We start from the raw sequence: 12999 nt of genomic DNA on the forward strand, positions 1-12999 counted from the left end.
GGTGTCTTTGGAAGCACATGGGTGAGTGGCTCTGAAGCGCCCAGTCATCTTTGTTTTTGGGCTGTAGAGCGCAGACACGGTGAAGATGCTGTCGGCCACGCAGCAGACGCAGGAGGAGGTCGCCCGCACCAAGCAGCAGCTGGCCTTCGAAATCGAGCGCGTCAAGCAGGACTCCGACATGAAGGCGAGCCTACCGGTCTCGCCCACGCACCCCGCACGCCCCCCTCCCCTGCTTGCTGCGGTTCAAGCCCGTCATCTAACACACCCGTGTGTCTATCTTCATGCAGCTGGAGGAACAGAAATTCGAGATGGACCGGCTGAGGCGGGAGCTGGAGGAGAAGAGGAATGAGGTCTCCCGCATCCAGGGGGCGCTGGAGGGCAACTTGGCGGTAAGACCACGCCTACTGACAGCTTCTATGGGGAAATGGGTGCCTGTTAGTGGAACCAGAACCAAAATTGGACCAAAGAGCATTATATGTATGTACACACTATTTTTAATCATTGCAAGTCGATCGCTTTCCACACAGAATAAATAACAAGGTAGCATCGCTGATCAGCAGCAGTAAAACTTCCCAATGCCCCCCTGTCAAGTTTTAGCCCCAGTTGTTTAGCAAATTGTTTGTCGTTTTTTTTTTCGTCTAGCTTTTGTTTTGCCAAAAAAATTAATTCAAGCAGCCTTTTTCAGCTTAGCCAGTACCCTCCGGATTATTCTGCGGTACACGCACACACGCATGCTGACGCACGCAGACAGATGTGTAAGGGGAGAGCTGTATTCAGTTTCCAATGCCTGGTATCTGTCATTAGGAACCCTGAAGCTCAAACCAGCAGACCTCAATAATAGGAGATGATTAAAAACTTGTTCTTTTTTTTTCTTTTAATTTAAAGCTTATGAAGCTGCAAAACAGGAATTGTTTTGCATGTGTTTTGTGTTGATATTCCTGTTAAAAATTGCTCAAGCAAATGTGCTGAAATTCCAGGTTTAAAAATAAAGCAACCCAGCAGTGGGAAAATAACACAGGCTTTTGGTTCGGCCCTCATTGATTTAATCAGCTGTTAGATTTTCATCAGATTTAAAAAAAAACATACATGCAGGCAAGTGAAACTTGCGGCTGAGCCTGACAGTCACATGTTAGTCTGACCTGCGGCTCCTCCAGTCTTGCATGTGGTCACTTCGTCAGGCTGTATTTCGAGAGATTGGGCCTGTGTTACTTCAGTTAGTGGGCACCTGTAATTTAGGGATTCCTTTGGGGATGGTGGGCACCCGGCCGGTGTTCTTCTCCCCAGCTTGTTCCACAGTAACTCCGTCTGGCCCAGTTTCTGTGTGTTTGGGTGGCAGGTCTCCCCTGATGGACTCAGCATACAAATCGCATGCAAACCTCTGATCCAAATCCCTTAGGCAAATCCGTGTCAAAGGTATAAATAGGAGCCGAAAGCACCCCTGCCCCCCCCTCCCCACACAGCTTTGGCCCATCACTCTGGGGACAAGTGGCACACCCTGAGGCAGAAAGTGCGAGCGATGCAGGTGTCCGCATGCGGGCGTGAGTGAGGCCGCTCGGGGCGTGTGGCTGATCAGGGCCACTGGGGGTGTGAGGCCAGGGCTGTCCCTGGGTGTTCTGGAGCTCTAATCGAGATTCTGATGAATAACCCCCCCCCCCCCCCCAGAGGATCAGAAAACAATTTTCACCAATTAATTTACATTAGAAACATTTCAGTATGTAACAACAGCACCGAGTATCTGGCTGCTCACTTGCTAGTTCACATCTTCACAAGAAAAGTATTAAAATATTAAAACTGCAGTAAATCATTGCCAACGTCACAGAATTCATAGAGGTTTTTCATGAAAGGGCACCCTAGGCAATTGCCTGTGTTGCCTATAGGGCTGGTCGGCCCTGCGTGCGCCCAATCGGGGCATTGGCCGCCCCGGGGCCCGCGAGCGATTGGGACATCCTGTCCTCCATCCATCCATCCATTTTCCAAACCGCTTATCCTATTGGGTCACGGGGGGTCCGGAGCCTATCCCGGAAGCAATGGGCACGAGGCAGGGAACAACCCAGGATGGGGGGCCAGCCCATCGCAGGGCCATCCTGTCCTATGTGGCCAATATAAAAAGAACTGGTACTCTTCTTGACAAATACAACTCATTGCATGAATGGAGTCGATCAGTACGTTTACAAGCACAGCTTACAGTTATAGCTCAGGTATGCTATTTAATCGGAATGCTGTCCTTGTCCCAGTATACATGCACGGGAGGGGAATTGATTTATTGATCACGGTATGTCTGACTCCGCTACAATAGGTGGCGATATGGCTCCTTTCAGCTTGTTAGTACTGGGCTTTTTCCGGGTGACCTATTATGTCACAGACATAAAATTAATTAAATAGTAATAGATGCATGGGCTAATGGAAGTGACACAAGCTTTAATTACGATCTGGTCAGAAGAACAGATACATGATCAGGATAGCATAACAAGAAATAAAGTATGTTGTGTAATTTACTATCACAGCATGGTACTGGAAATTTTTCAGATATTGCAATGTGATTTTGTTGTAATAAATATTGGGGTATTTATGAGACAAAAAAGGAGTTCAACAAATTTCTCAAACCCGTCTAGGAGTGATTTAAATGGCAATTAAGAATGAAAATGATTATGATTATGATACGGACAGTGCATGCAGCGCTAATGCAGAAGCAGCGGAAGTAACTTTTAAACTGATTTTTAAACATTTACTAGATAATTTTGAAAATGAACAATCAACAAAATGACAACTTGTTTTTCCCCCTATGACAGAGTAAAAATGTTTTAGCGAGATTTAAACTCCCTGTGATATAATATCCACACCAAATTGAAGGTAAGAAAAAGCCTGATCTTAATCTAGCTGACAAGTGATCTACGAACTGCATGTTCATAACATGCGATGTTGGTATTAATATCGCACGTCGTCCAGTCTTACTGCACCTAATCGTATTATGTGGGTGTCTTAGTCCGACTGAGAAATTTGATTTAGTACGATTTCAGTCAGATTAACATCTTTACATGCACTTTATAAGTGTCGTTTTAGTTGGATTAGCACAATAATTTGATTTTCTTAGTGTGCATGTAAACATAGTGACTGAAATTAGCTGCTAGAGGTTCTTCTCTCCCACAACCTCTACTACGATTCCATCTTTGTTTTCCACCCTTCATGCTCAACTTTTTAATCCTCTACTTTTCCGTGGACCTCAGCGAGTTGGAGGAAAGTCATCGATTGTTCAAGAATCGCTGTGTTTGTGTCACGATTGATGCCGCCCCATGAACTGCGTGGCTGTGTGTGCCGTAGGCGGGCCAGAAGCTGAACGGCGCTGTGGCAGCGCTGCAGGCGGAGAAGGAGGCGCTGCTGCGCTCGGTGAGCGAGCGGGAGGCCGAGCTGTCCTCGCTGCGGCAGGATTCGCAGCTGCAGCAGTCATCCCTGCTGCAGGAGCGGGAGCGCAGCACCCGTGAGCTGGGCGAGCTGCAGGGCAAGCTGCAGGAGAAAGTAGGTGTGGGGGAGGCAGGTCGCTTTCTGTCTGGCTGCACCGGGGAGCCGCTGACCCCCCTGACCCCATGTCCACTTCCCCGCAGACCAGCAGGGAGGAGCAGCTGCAGCAGAAGTTGTTGGAGGAGCAGTTTTCCCTGCTGCAAGGCACCGTGACGGAAGCAGCGGCCATCATCCAGGACGCCGCAGCCAAACTAGACGACCCTCTGCATGTGCGCTGCACCAGTTCCCCTGGTAACCCTCCCCCCCCCAGCTGTTCCATACCAGTACTGACCGGATTTATAAACATCATTCACTCCATTGTTTACACAGCAGGATTACAACGGTGTAACAGTGGTAAGATTTAGACAAACCGAAGGGAGGCTTTGCTCTCTGACTGCCTGCTTCTGTGCCCCCCCCCCCCCCCCCCCTCCCCAGATTACCTCATCACCCGCGCTGAGGCCACTCTGGGCTCCATTGACAAGGTGAAGCAGGGCCACAGCGAGTACCTGAGGAACATGGGAGGTACAGCGTTCCTGCTCCTCCCCACTCGATCCACCTCAAACGTGTGCGGAACCCTGCTCCCTTACCCCCCCCACCCTGCCCCGCATGCGGTGTGGAGAAATACACGGCTCCCTGCTGCGAGTGCCCTCTGTATAATGCCGGCTTCCTGTCTGGCCTCCAGATGCCAGTGGCCTGCTGAGGGCTCTCACCCAGTTCTCCCATCTGACCGCCGACACCATCGTTAATGGAAGTGCCACGGCACACATGGCGCCCACGGACCACGCCGACCGTGAGTGTTACTCTGTCTTCTCCCCCAACGCGGAGTCCGTTAAGCTAGTTCCAGCTCCAATCACAAGGCTGGCAGAGCAATCCTCACTGCACACCTCCTCCACTGCGGATAAATGGCTGCCCTGTGCTCCGATCCTAAGCTACCTGTCTGTCCGTCCGTCCGCCTGTCTGCCAGTACTTGCTATATTCACAATTCAGTAATTCTATTTGTCCATATTTCACTTGGCTTTTTAATTTAGTGTCATCCAGCTTCTAGCCTTGCCATTGAGATCAGTGCCGTATACCACCCCATAATTTCAGTTTGTTGGTGTGTAGCAGTTCAGTTTAGTAATGCGTAACGTTACATAATCAGGTTTGTTGGCATTTAGTGTTGCATCACGCGCTGCATGCAACAGCGTCACATTATTCAGTCACTTAAGGAGCGTGTATTTCCCAGCTGGCTCTCATGCTGGAGATTGACAGGAAGGGGGGGGGGTTCTTTTGTCATGTGCAAGACGGCAATCAGCCACTGATTTAATTCTGTGACACAGCTGTGCTTTACACAAGGGATTGAAAGTGCCTGCAGTTATGAATTTTCACTTAGAATCAGACCATTATCCTGTTAATTCAGCTGATTAAATGAACGAGGGCCTCCCTGTAAACCTCCGTGTTATAAGCCCACCGCTGGGTTAAGTCATCTTCTGTACCTGGCATTTCAGCACATTGCTCACGTGGGAACCCCACCGGCCACTAGCAGATATGCGAGGGGGGTCACGCCTCCCCTTTGGCTCTGCCCCCTTTCCCAGGGCTCACGGAGAGCTGCCGGAATTGTGCCACCCAGAGTCTGAGCTTCCTTCATGAGCTGAAGTCCAGGGCTTCCCTGCAGAGAGCCGATCCGGCCGCCGTGCGCCTGGTGGTGCAGCGCATCCTGCAGCTAAGCCGGGTGAGCTGTCAGCCCGGGGGGGCGGAGGCTGGACGTGTGTATTTTCTCTCACAACTGTGTCTGTTCTGGTGACTTAAATACCTGCTATTGTGGGTTTGGAGGTTGGTGTTGCATTTGAATGAACTTTGAAATAAACATTCATGGACTTTGCCGGACGGCGTGTGACTGAGTTTGGGATTTGTACTTTTGTGAACCCACAAACTTCTGGATATCCCATAGCCCTGCTCTCCGATCTTCACCTGTACTTTATGAATAATAAAATTGTAAAATGTAATGAAATTTAGATGCAGGTGTACTATGCTTGCCGGCATTGTCAGCAGTACATGGCTAAATACGGGAAATCCCATAATGCCTAGTGAGGAAAAACGACTGCCTTCATTTAATGGAAACCGTCCCACACAGGAGCTTCAGCCGAAGGGCAGAGACATTCGTGAGGAGGAGCTCGGGGACATGGTGGACAAGGAGATGGCAGCCACGTCAGCGGCCATTGAGGAAGCTGTGCGGAGGATCGACGTGAGTCAGCTTCCTGTCACTAAGCACCCACAATGCCGTGGGAGCAATATCTGGACCGGTAGTCTTACTTCTGTAATGTGGTGGGAGGATTTAATTGCTGGCTATGTACTAAATTTATTTTAGTGGTGAATAATGTATTTCACTCTGTTCAATCATTTTTCATGTTCTGCCTGGTAGTGTTACTGGTGTCGTGGTATATTAATGATAAATGCATTACAGGCCATTCCTTAACCCAATGTTCTGTTTTCTCAACAGGAAATGATGAATCAAGCTAGGAAGGACACCTCTGGCGTCAAACTGGAAGTCAATGAAAGGTCAGTGAGTCAACCCTAAAAAAGAAAGGAATAATCTTAACCATAAGCCACTTTGATGTGGTTTCAGTAGGGTAAGACACTTTTATAAAGTACCGGTTGTCACTACTGATGCCGCATTTTGGGGAAGGGAAAGTAAAAAGGTTAACTGCTGTGAGTTTACCTTGTGTGGTAAAATGTCTTGTATTGACTAATTAATCTATTTTTCTCCAGGATTCTGAATAGCTGCACAGATCTGATGAAGGTAAGATGGAGCCTCTGGACCAGTTTGACACTCAGTGCTGAAGGACCTGAGAGTGCCTCACTCTGGCGTGTCTCTGCTGCCCCCTGCAGGCCATCCGCATGCTTGTCATCGCTTCGACAGACCTCCAGAAAGAGATTGTGGAAAGCGGAAGGGTGAGTTGGGAGACCCCGCTGGGCTCACTGCGTTCTCATGCTGTAGCAGTGCACTTGGCATCCCTGGGATGGCTGGTAAATGGCTCTGTGGTAGGTGACGGTGGATCCATCTCGAAAGCCACAGGAGCTAAACAAGTAACAAATCCTCCCCCCCTGCACAGGGTGCCGCCTCTGTGAAGGAGTTCTACGCCCGGAACTCGCGCTGGACCGAGGGCCTAATCTCCGCCTCCAAGGCCGTGGGCTGGGGAGCCACGCAGATGGTGTAAGTACAGGCAGATGGATGAAGGCGCTCGGCAGATGGGCGGATGCCCATAGACGTACAAGGCGAAAATTGGCTTGGGGGGTGGTCCGAGAGGGGACAGCCCAGATCCATTGAACTTTCAGGATTGCCCTGCTACTCTGGGCTGGTTTTACGGGCGTGTCCCCAGCTTTAGAGAGTTCTTTGGCCAGAAAAACTATCCCAATATCCACAGAAATTATTCCTGACGGAACAATATTCTTAATCCTTCTATTTCATATCAGCGTATTCTGTATATATTACACATTCACATGTAGAAAAGGTTTAGAGTGCTTCAGTAAGACCCCATTGTTACAAAACATGGGAATAATGGTTTAATGGTAAATGTTAATGGATGCTAGGTTTTGAACACTTAAAACAGCGCGGCCATGTTCATGCTATGTCAGAACCCAACACTAGAGGGCGCAGAATGTTTTTGCCATAGCAGAGCCACATTCAGAACGCACATAAACATATTGTGGCTGGGATTAATGTGAAATGATCGCAGACTAGCTGGATTAGAGAGCATCTGGAGGTTTAGTGTGTGACTCCCCCCCCCCCCCCCCCCCACAGTGAGTCAGCTGACAAGGTAGTTCTGCACATGGGAAAGTATGAGGAGCTGATCGTCTGCTCGCACGAGATCGCTGCCAGCACCGCCCAGCTAGTGGCGGCCTCCAAGGTGAGATCGTGTGTGTGTGTGTGTGTGTGTGTGTGTGTGTGTGTGGCATACAGCTCTGCTCCCTCACACGTCCATGATGGGGGCCTTAAATTCCACGTTGTTCATGAATTAAACCAATAGTAATAGCCTGTGATAGTTTAACATTATCAGTGAAATAAGCATAGAATAATTAAATTCCCTTCAGATTCCGATGATAATTTGATCTCAGCATGTTGCCGCACAACAAATCACCTAAGGGATGAGACAGCCATGTGACAGGTGATACCTCAGCACCACACTAGTCTGAATGGACCAGTGTGAGGTTTTTCCCAGTGGCTGGAGAGCCAATCCTACCACCAACCCTGTAAGTTGGAGGACCTCCTTATAGAGCTGGATGTAGATTAACATCACACCCAGGACAAGCAATTACAGGTCAAGGGCCTTGCTGAAGGGCCCAACGGAGTAGAATCACTCTGGGCATTCGCGGGATTCGAACCAGCAACCTTCCGATCCTTAACCTCGGTGCTGCCAATCCACCCTCAAAATTACAAAGCTTACAAAGCCTCATTGATAATACAGTAATGTCAGGTTTGTATTTGTGTTCTGTTCCTTTAGCCTAGCCTACTTTTTGTCACTGGAGAATGAGATATGAATGAACTGGGATGTAGGCTAAACATGACTGTGAACAGAAACGTAATGACTGCTAAATGACATCACTGTCATGTGTCTTGTCTGTTATCATGCACAGCCATTTATAAATCAGGGTGAGAGAGTAGCCGCTGCTTGCCAGGTTGCACATGCTACCCCTTTATAGCTGCATTTGCATGCCTGACACTCCATCTATTATAACCTTCTCTGCACAAGAGTTGCATAAAATGAGTGCGACTGTGTCTCCCCAAAACACGATTTCGGTACAACTATTACATGCTGTAACTTTTTATAAGTATTTAAAAGTATACTTGTGTGATATGACAATATTATCAGTATCATCAATAGTGCGGGTATCTGACAGTGACAGTTGAAGTAGACAGTGACCACACACTTCAAACCTGACAATTAAATTGCACGCTTGTCACCTTGTTCATGCTATGGCACACCACAACACTAGAGGGCGCAAAATGTTTTTGACACAGCAGAGCCACATACAGAGCAGAAGTAAGCGTAATGTGGCAAGTGCATGGGTCATTTTAATAAAGATGATGACAGCTCTTTTGAAATGGAAGTTGCACTCTATTAATAGCCGCTATTGGGCTAGTACTAGCAGTGGCACAGACGGAGAAGCAAACAATTCATACAGCACTCACGGTTACATGCTAATGAAACGCATGCATTCCATGGCAAACATGATATGGTTACGACATTTACTGTTAACAGAAATACACAAATTCACTATTTACAGATATGAGCAGGGCAGAGCAATGCATGCTGGTAAACTGCATAATCAGTCTTTTTGATCAAATCCTTGGCATCAAATTGTCAGCCAATCATGGACAGGGGGTGGAATCGGAGCAAAGTGTGGCGAAACTGTGATCATGCTGATTATGAAATGAAATTAAAACAATCATTTTATCAATTCAATTGAAATATCACATGCTGCTACTTAAACATGGACTAGCCCTAGCAATAGAGATGTACAGCACATTTTCATCAAATATCGAAATTTGCAAAATGATAGAATTACGTCTCAGATTTTTTTGCACAACGGTACTGATACCGGTATATGGAACAGAGTGTGAAATTTGCACGTTCTATGCATGTGCTGTGCAGGGCCAACTGGACCTTTGCAGGGGTTCTTGGCAAAGCTTTACTTAAGAGGCTTCTCACCAAGAAATCTGGCAATTTATTGCAGTTTATCTATATTACTTCCTTTTATTTTTTTCATGACTTTGGCACAAGGGGACCCCAATAATCGGACCCTGGCCAGCTGCCTGGTTTGCAGGTGCCCGGATCCGACCCAGTTTGCTTAGGTTTCCTTCTGGTTCCCAACTTTCCTCCCGCAGCCAAAGGAACTTGTGGTCAGACGAATTGGCGTCCCCTGAAATGCCCTCAGTGGTGGCTGCACACGCCCCACGATAGACTGACATTCCGTCCTGGTTGTCACTTTGCTTTCTGTCCCATTGCTTCCCAAGAGAGGCTCTAGTCTCACCTTGACTACCAGATAAGTGGTTGGATGATGGATAGAACTCTTTTTCCTAACCCTTCCCCCTTGACTTCCTCAATTCTAAATTAAGCTGAGAAATCTCCCATCTATTTTAATACTCATTCTGTTCAGTTTAAACTTGTCAGATAGTATTTTCCAAGGTAACCTATCATTTTGTGGTACATTTACATTATCATGAGTGGGTGTCACGTTGATGGTCTTAGTAACATGCTGGTTGTTAATGTTAAGGTTGTGATGTTTAGCCAGTGATGAGCGGAACCCTGGGCCAGCCTTCATATTTCTATCACCGGGGTACAGGTGAAGGCAGACTTCAACAGCAGGAAACTGACCACGCTTCAGCAAGCCTCTCGCTATGTCAATGAGATGGCAGCCAAAGTGGTGGCCTCCACCAAGACGGGACAGGAGCAGATCGAGGAGAAGGGTGAGTGCCCCAAGTCATGCTGTCCAATAAGGGTGCAGAGCAGGCAGGTTCTGGCCAATGAGGAACCAGTTAGAGACCAGCCTGCAAAAAGCATCTGTCTTACCAGTAGAGTGCAGTAACACTTTCACTTTCCTCCTGTTTCAGATAATATGGACTTCTCAGGCATGTCTTTGATTAAGCTGAGGAAGGAGGAGATGGAGTCACAGGTCAGCCGTCAAACTGTTTAACAAGTCCCTGTTTTGGAAGCGCCCCCCCCCCCACTAGTTTTAAATATCCTCTGTCCAGTAACAGCCTGGCATCTGCCAGATGTATTTAGGTAAAATCAGGAAACCGTGTGGAGTTGGCAGAAAAGTCATAGTTCAATGAAATCTAAGTTTGTATGTGAATTATTTTAAGGCGGTGGGGTCCAAACAGAGTATTCTGATAATCCCAGCACTTAGACAGGAAGCCGCATTAGGGTAAAGTCTCAGTTCTGGTGTCTGAGTCCTGTACATAACATGTCGCCCAACGCCTGTGCCGCCCTCGCGTGGCAGGTGAAGGTCCTGGAGCTGGAGACGCAGCTGGAGAGCGAGCGCATGCGCCTGGGCGAGCTGCGCAAGAAGCACTACGAGCTGGCCGGCGAGCCGCTGGAGCCCCTCCATGAGGGCAACGGTTTCACCAGCGCCGCCTCCCCATCTTCACCCAAACCCAGCAAACCTGCCATCATGAAGAAGCCCCTGCTGGCCCAGAAGCCCAGCGTCCCACCCAAGAACCCGGTGAGGGCCTTTGAGCAAATGCCCAGACGATATTAGCATCTCGGTTACAGCATAGTAGGCATTAGTCTTATGAAACATGCCGTATGATGACCCCGGTTTGAATCATTTTCTCTCTCTTCTCTCTCGACCATGCTATAATGCTTCCTCTAATAAGCCGTATGTGTGGCTCTGTGGGTTTGAACCTTGTGCTCGTGATTTGGATGGTGATGGGTTCAAATCCCAGCATGGTTTGGGCCCTTGAGTAAGGCCTTTAACCCCAATTGCTTCAGGGATTATCTGACCCTGCTCTCTCAATTGTACAACGCTCTAGATAAACGTAACGTTAATATAGCCCCGCGATGGGTTGGCGCCCCATCCTGGGATGTTCCCTGCGTTGCACCCGTAGCCTCCAGGATAGGCTCCAGACCCTGAATAGGACAAGTGGTAACAGAATATGGATGGATGGATGGATGTTGAAGTAATGCATTAATTATATTTAAAAACAAAAAAACCATAGTATATGGAAATTGTTGGAGGAAGCATACAAATGTTATAAATCAGCATTTTACTGTATTTTAAGCATTTTCTGAAATTTCCCCTCCAGTTTAGGTGAATGGTGGCTGCAGAAGAACAGCCGTGATGAGGAACTGATGCAGTGCAGACAAGCTGCTGACGCCAGTCGTGTCACTTTTAAACCCAACCAACCATAACAAGACTTTTTTGTGCTCTGTCCACATTGACCATGCTTCACCGTACCCCACCCCTACTGATTTTTCTTCCCCCGAATTTTTTTTGCCAAGTTCGTATTTTATTTTGCCATGACGTTACTTGCTTTTCTCACTAAGCGACGTTGTTTTCCTTCCGCTATTTTTCAAGAATGAAAGCGGCGTGTAAGAAGACAAAGTTCATGACACGTGTGTGCCTTTCCATGCCTGACAAGCACTGATCGCCATTACTGTTCTGGCTCCCAGTCATTAATATGCTGCTGGGAAGCCCAGAGACAGCATTGTACTTGTTACTCGGCTTGTGTTGTAACCGAGCACAGAATGCACTTCGTCACACAATATCACGACTCGTATATCATGGCCGTGACACGGATGCTAAAGCATAGAGATTAACTGATGTAAATGCACGGGTTTATTGCGCGCTAAGGGCTGTGCTGCACCTGTAGGTTGGTTGCAGTGGTTTGTGGTGCAGGCATCAGTGATGCACATGAAGCACACCTGCAAATGCTGCTCCATTCACCCTTGTGCATACTGATGATTATTTTAGTGGCACAACAGATTAAATCCGCAGCTTGCAATGTAGAAATAGACGCCATTACTGAAAACTCGTTTAACCATTACCACCCCACCCCCCCCCCCATATGATTAGATGCAATCAGTCATTTTTTTTTTTTTTTTTTAATTGAACATGTAAACAAGTGACCGGGTTGGCCCTTCCTTTGACTTTATTTCGGGATTTACTCCTTGGCTGGCATTATACATTACTGACTCGGCATAAGAATCTGCCCGTGAGATCTGGCTCATTTTGAAAGACGAACTCCCTTTGTCTCTCATTTTAATTTTGTTTCTCTCTGTAGATGGGATGTATTAACTGTAGTGCAATCAGTAAGCCTAACGGTCAGCCATCTGATCCACAAACCGCTCAAACCCAGGGCCACGTCTTCACTCTCATCCACTGGTGTATTTTAATACTATTTATATATGATAAGGCGTACAAGATTAGGAACGACGTACTGTATGTAGGACTGCAACTAAACTTTACTCAATGGAAATGTCCTTTCTTGTAGCGCAGAGGAGATTTTTTTATGTAGTATTGTAGGAAAAAAAGTCTAAGTATTGGTTCAGCTTTTTAAATGGGCACACACAAGCTGTGTATATTTTTGGGACGGTCATAACTAATGACACTTGGGTGCTTTATTTAAAAAATAGATGGGGGGTGTCTGTAAAACACTTTCTTTCCCTGTTTCTGTATTAAACCCGTCTTTATACTCTCAGATCTATTAATATATTTTAGTATCGATTATTGTGGTTATTAATGTGTGTAAATGGCAAATGGATAATAAATGTTTATCAACAGAAGCATCTGTCTTGTTATTGAAGTCTAACATTTGCATACTTACCTTATACTGTCTGCAAATTTAATTACTTGCACTGAAATCTATTGACTGTTGCTTTAAGCATGAAAAATAATGCTGTTTTCATTGGTGTTCACACCAGCTGTCACATCAGAATATTTTTTTTTCTTTTTCATGATATCCTCCAATAGGCCTATCATAGATCTTCATTAATTGGGAAAAATTTACTTTTTAAGTAATAA

At 46.9% G+C, this 12999-nt stretch overlaps 1 protein-coding gene across 2 annotated transcripts in view; it reads left to right on the forward strand.

The window, feature by feature from the left end:
- LOC125709179 (huntingtin-interacting protein 1-related protein-like) overlaps positions 1 to 12761 on the forward strand; it is a 38543-nt gene extending 25782 nt beyond the window's left edge. For both annotated transcript variants that reach the window (XM_048977365.1, XM_048977372.1), the window contains exons 16-32: positions 68 to 184; positions 288 to 389; positions 3319 to 3513; positions 3600 to 3747; positions 3931 to 4017; positions 4178 to 4285; positions 5070 to 5206; positions 5609 to 5719; positions 5975 to 6033; positions 6244 to 6274; positions 6364 to 6426; positions 6588 to 6688; positions 7277 to 7382; positions 9820 to 9943; positions 10088 to 10149; positions 10477 to 10698; positions 11282 to 12761. In XM_048977365.1, the coding sequence (XP_048833322.1) occupies positions 68 to 184; positions 288 to 389; positions 3319 to 3513; positions 3600 to 3747; positions 3931 to 4017; positions 4178 to 4285; positions 5070 to 5206; positions 5609 to 5719; positions 5975 to 6033; positions 6244 to 6274; positions 6364 to 6426; positions 6588 to 6688; positions 7277 to 7382; positions 9820 to 9943; positions 10088 to 10149; positions 10477 to 10698; positions 11282 to 11290 (1782 nt within the window). In that variant the 3' untranslated portion in view covers positions 11291 to 12761. The remainder of the gene's footprint in view (positions 1 to 67; positions 185 to 287; positions 390 to 3318; positions 3514 to 3599; positions 3748 to 3930; positions 4018 to 4177; positions 4286 to 5069; positions 5207 to 5608; positions 5720 to 5974; positions 6034 to 6243; positions 6275 to 6363; positions 6427 to 6587; positions 6689 to 7276; positions 7383 to 9819; positions 9944 to 10087; positions 10150 to 10476; positions 10699 to 11281) is intronic.
- The last annotated feature ends 238 nt before the right edge of the window (positions 12762 to 12999 follow it).

Source organism: Brienomyrus brachyistius, chromosome 2 (genome assembly GCF_023856365.1).
Source record: "Brienomyrus brachyistius isolate T26 chromosome 2, BBRACH_0.4, whole genome shotgun sequence".
Classification (NCBI taxonomy): Eukaryota; Metazoa; Chordata; class Actinopteri; order Osteoglossiformes; family Mormyridae; genus Brienomyrus; species Brienomyrus brachyistius.